Source organism: Lampetra planeri, unplaced genomic scaffold (genome assembly GCF_965212315.1).
Source record: "Lampetra planeri unplaced genomic scaffold, kcLamPlan1.2.h2 scaffold_567, whole genome shotgun sequence".
NCBI classification, from domain to species: domain Eukaryota; kingdom Metazoa; phylum Chordata; class Hyperoartia; order Petromyzontiformes; family Petromyzontidae; genus Lampetra; species Lampetra planeri.
In genome coordinates this window covers 12,427-17,447 of record NW_027615390.1, presented here as the reverse complement: position 1 = coordinate 17,447, position 5,021 = coordinate 12,427, and the positions used below count along the sequence as shown (strand labels likewise).

At 44.0% G+C, this 5,021-nt stretch overlaps 1 protein-coding gene across 1 annotated transcript; it reads left to right on the top strand.

Moving 5' to 3' along the window:
- The first annotated feature begins 1,884 nt into the window (after positions 1-1,884).
- On the top strand, positions 1,885-4,328 carry USE1 (unconventional SNARE in the ER 1). The gene is made up of 6 exons (XM_078624000.1): positions 1,885-1,983; positions 2,372-2,421; positions 2,600-2,678; positions 2,806-2,972; positions 3,508-3,670; positions 4,146-4,328. Exons 1-6 carry the CDS (start codon positions 1,885-1,887, stop codon positions 4,326-4,328), a joined length of 741 nt encoding a protein of 246 aa, XP_078480126.1.
- Positions 4,329-5,021: the final 693 nt, after the last annotated feature.

Sequence of the window (5,021 nt, the reverse complement as noted above, 5' to 3'; positions counted from 1 at the left end):
AGCGGTAACAATGGGCGACAACCTCTACGTTACAACCTCTACAGAAGGAAACAACATGCACATGGTGTTGCTACAAACGGCAATGATGGACGTCTGGAAGCCAGGAAAGGAAAGGATAAAAACCCCGGCAGAGGAACCGCCACCTCCCTCCGGGACTGGAAATCGGAGAGCGTGAGCGCCATCGCCACTGTAGATCTACAGTGGACACTAATTTGCTGTTTTCTCAAGTGTTGTTTTCTAATGACAGTGGGAAAAAAAATAACTGGACGAGATGTTGCCAAGCACCTTTTCTATCATTTTAATATATTGTGGTAACGTTCCAGTCGGGACAAACGCTGTATTTTCTGAAGCTGCATAACGGATAATGGACCAGCAAACTTGTTTTCTTTCTCCTGTTTTCTTTTTTTTAACACATCTGTGCTAATTCAAGGAAATATTGCAGATTCCAGTCGCACTTTTCCATCACTTAGTTCTCCTCACGATCAAACGATCGAAACCGACAATTGAAGCTCACTGAAATATTAGCTTGTGCCTTGATCGTATTAAGTCAAATACTCAGTTCTTTCCCATGAGCTCTCACAATTCTGTATAAAACTGTACTGAACTGACACAAGATGTGTTCACGACAGCCTTAGTGTTCACGTTGTGACAGGTGCTTCGTCACATCACAGCCACAACAGACTCTTTCCATGTTGACCTTTGACCTGCTGCACAGCAAACATCAGATGGGATAGCCATTGCCTTCACACAGCAAAGGGAAACAAGAGCAGCACGTGACACTTTTTTCCTTGATACAACACAAACCCAGCCAGGATGCAAGAGCCTGTGACGTCTTCACAGCCGAAAACCTCACTTGTCATTGTGGAGAATGAACATTGCTTCAGCTGCGGACGGTTCCGGAAAGAGCAGATCTCTGCCAAAGCGTCGCTCTGGCCAACTCTGTTTGACCTGTAATACTAATGTTCCTCTCTGACTGCTGTTGAATGTTTGTCTGGACCATGAGGAAGATGTGATGTGTGTATCAGAGAGCGTGTGTTTGGTGACTGAATGGTATGAACAGTAATGGTTCTTAGTATTAACATGACAATACAGAACGTGATGCTTGTAACATCTGCTGCTGTGTGTTTTTCATCTGGTGCGGTTCAAAGGTCATGTCCCGTCCACAGAGGTCAGCTTCCAGCAGCAGTTAATATAAATGTAAAACACGCGATGCTGTGTTACCCACGATCTACATCATCACAATAATGAGACATTTTCACCACTTTCACCACATCCAACATGGTACTGACTTGTCGACTGGGACCGTTGTGTCGCTTTTCTTGGATGAAACTTCTGTTTTGACATTGTATGTATTCCTAAACTACAAAACCATAACGCTACCAGTAGTTTGTTACATGCACACATGCTGTTAGGATCTTCCATGGTATTTACTAAACTGGTGACCGCTCCGCCTGTGATGAAGCTGCTGGAGGTGAGTACATGCTTGTGTTTCACTAAAACAAGATCAAACATCAATCTGCTTCTTGTTAATTTGTTTTTACCCTTGACGAGGATGGGTACGCGTTGTTATACTACCTATTTTCACCTATGTAAACGCAAAACTCGCTGTGTTTAAATAATTAAGTTTGTCACTAAAAGCTATCATTCCGTATTCCCGCTACTTGGCTATGTGCGACTTAAAATGACTTTTGAGCCATAAAATGGATTTATTATGATTTGTTAGAGTAAGATTCATCACAGCGAGTGTTTAAATAAAGCGAGAATACGCATCTTGTATCTGAGCTTATTCAAAATTTTGAAATGAAATTGAATTGAAAATGTCGAATTCGTGTTGAACTTCGTCCCATGACGTCAAACTCCTGCGACGTCCTGGTGCCTTCAAACATGGCTTCGAGATTGGAAATTAATTTCATCAGGCTATTGTCTCGTTGTGAATCTATCGCCTCCGAGAAACGAGGGGAGACTGAATGGAGGCTGGAGAAGGTAAGTAGGAAATAACGGGGAAGTGTGAGCGCCAGGTCTTTGTTTTTCTCTCGGTAAGCTAAGGTTAGCATGGCAGTTGTTGTTAGCTTCGACGTCGGTGTCGGTTAGCCACGTCGTCACAAACTGGTGTCACAGGATTTTCCTGCTGGACTTTACTGTGGTATTTTGTTCTCTGACGCACCATTTAAAAGACTAATATTATGAAGTAACAACACGTCTATGTGTTCGTTTGTTTGTGGAGTGTTTCCCAACCTTGCTGTGTTAGCTTCCTGGATAATTAGCAGTTGTTCGTTAAACACCTCGTTAGCTGGATGACACATTTCATGTGAAATCTGCACATAAATGCATATTTGTTATTAATTGTTACTGTTTTTATTTCCTCTCCAAGTATGTTGGAGCCCTGGAGGAGATGTTGGTGGCTCTGAGGAAAAGCCTGAGGTAGAACTTTAAAGGCTTTTTATTATTACTGACTTACTGATTAATATAGTCTCGGTTGCAGACCATCATAGCTGACCGCTGACATTACTCTTTCCTGTGCAGTTATGTTGAACACATTGGTGATGTACAAAGGTTAAATCACCAGTTTGATCATCATCTGCTGCTTGGTCTGTTCCAGCAAACCCACACCCGAAGTCCTGACTGAGTACACAAGAAAAGTCGATTTCCTCAAAGGGCTTCTGGATGCAGAGAAACTGGTCAGTGGTAGTAAACAGTCACTGCGATGTTGCAAAGTTGTCTGGGATTGTCCTTGTTGCCACAGAATCTAATAGAACGAGACAATGAATCTGCAGCTTCCGGACCTCTCCTGTTTCTTGTTTACAGTCGTCCACAACAGAAAAGGCATTAGCCAATCAGTTCCTGGCACCTGGGCGAACACCCACAATAGCCAATGAGAGGATGCCTGCCTCCAAAACTGTCCACATGCAGACGAAGGCCCGGTGTACCGGAGAGATGAGGGATGAGCTGCTGGGCACGGTAGGAAAGACTTGGTTTCGGGTCCATCACCCGCCTCATTTTCATGCCACACTGGCTTTCAATGGACACAGCGGAGGATTTTTCACTCTGTGTGTGGATGTTTGATGCTGACACAGCACCTCAGCAAGCAGTTAGACTGTGGTTGCCTCCATGTTTTCATACGTCGACTGAGTATCATGCACACAACCTCTTTCTTTCAGTATTTCACTGACAGAATGAGAGTCAATGCAATAAAAAAAAACATCTGATTGTTAATAGAAGTGAATTTATTTAAAAAAAAATAATTCTCTTTATTAATCTTCTTTTGTGTCCACACAGGGTTTGTCAGGTAAAGGTAAGAATTGTTTTTTTTCCAAACCGACTTACCTGAAATATATCATCAGCAGTCCTGATTATGTACTTCTGAAATAATGTTTCTTCTGTCTTTCCTCAGAAACTGATCTGCGGAACAGAAGGTAAAAGAGTTTATTTCAGTCTTTAGAATTGGTTTTCACCAGTTTGGCCTGCAGATCAGTAAATGTTAAAAAAAAAAAAACGTTTCCTGTGCAGGGGTCTGTCGCTGGACGGCCGTCAGTCGGCCGCAGAGCTGGACGCCATCCTGCAGCATCAACACAACCTGCAGGAGAAGATTGCGGAGGACATGCTCAACTTGGCCAGAAATTTGAAGAACAACACGCTGGCGGCGCAGAACATCATCAAACAGGACAACCAGGTGACAGTGTGGCTCTGCTGTGTTTAAAAAGTTTGCGTGTCGGAATTAGGTGGGAAAGTGTTGACGGTCCTGTATGGAGCTAAATCAGGGTCATTTGAAAAAGTATCTATTCCTTCGAGAAAAATATTAGAAAAAGTGATAAAATATTCTTTAAAAAATAAAATATCTCTTTTCTCTTTCTCTCTTTTTTTCACATGAATAAATATTTTTTTTGAATTTTTCTGAATACTTTTTTTTCCCGAATGAACAACCTTTTATTGAATTTTTTTTGTTTTCAAATGAATACAAGTTTTTGGTCCTGATTTAGCTCCACAGTCCTGATGCTTCTTTTCCTGTCACCGTTAATTCTGTCCACAAGGGGGCAGTGTAGGACAAATATCAGCATCCTCCAGTCGCACCATGTCAGACAACACAGCTGACGAACTCTCTGCCGAAGGAAACATCTGCCTGACGTCACTCGCGTTCCTCTCCACAGACTCTGAGCCAGTCGATGCGCCAGGCCGACCTGAACTTCGAGAAGTTGAAGACGGAGTCGGAGCGGTTAGAGCAGCACACCAAGAAGTCCGTCAACTGGGTGCTGTGGCTGATGCTCATCCTAGTCTCCTTCATCTTCATCAGTATGATCCTCTTCATCCGACTCTTCCCCAGACTCAGATGATGACTGTGTTCCGGCCCCGGACTCTCAGATCCCGGCGGAGCTGTAGGGACGTAGTCCTCCGTCGATCTAGACAGCACAGCACGTCTGCGTGAGCGATACCGATCAGTAGTTGCAACCAAAAACAAGCCATTTTGAAGACGAAAACCACAAACGTTTGCACTTTGGAAGCTGAAAGATGACGGACCACGCAGAAGGAGGAGCGTCATCATCCACGTTTTTCTCTACGGCAGGAGCGGGAACTTGAACCCGTTGAATCGGTCATCAGTTTGTTTTCTCTATCAGAGAGTCGGTGAACCGTCAGTGTCCAGTTTGTATGACGAAGAACAGCTCCGTAAATCAGGCTTAAGGTGGCAGACGAGGTTTAAGTTGAATACAAATACAAGTGAATTTCACAGCGTTTTCAGTCCGATTTCCTTCCGGTTCACTGTGATTGAATCTGTCCGTCTGGTTGTGAGCTGATTGTCATAAAACGAGCGCCATCATTTACCCTTTGAAGTGTTCCCGTCAGTTCGTGAGGACGAGCTGTCATGTGCTGGTCCCTGTGCATTGTGGGAACGGCGCCCTCTGTTGTTTCGGGTAAGGGGGAGCTGAAGTATCCTCATGTGGCTGGAACGTGTCAGAAAATAAACCCCATGACCTCGGTGGCCCGATCGAGCCGTGAATCCCAAATTAACCGCACGGCTCATTTGCAAG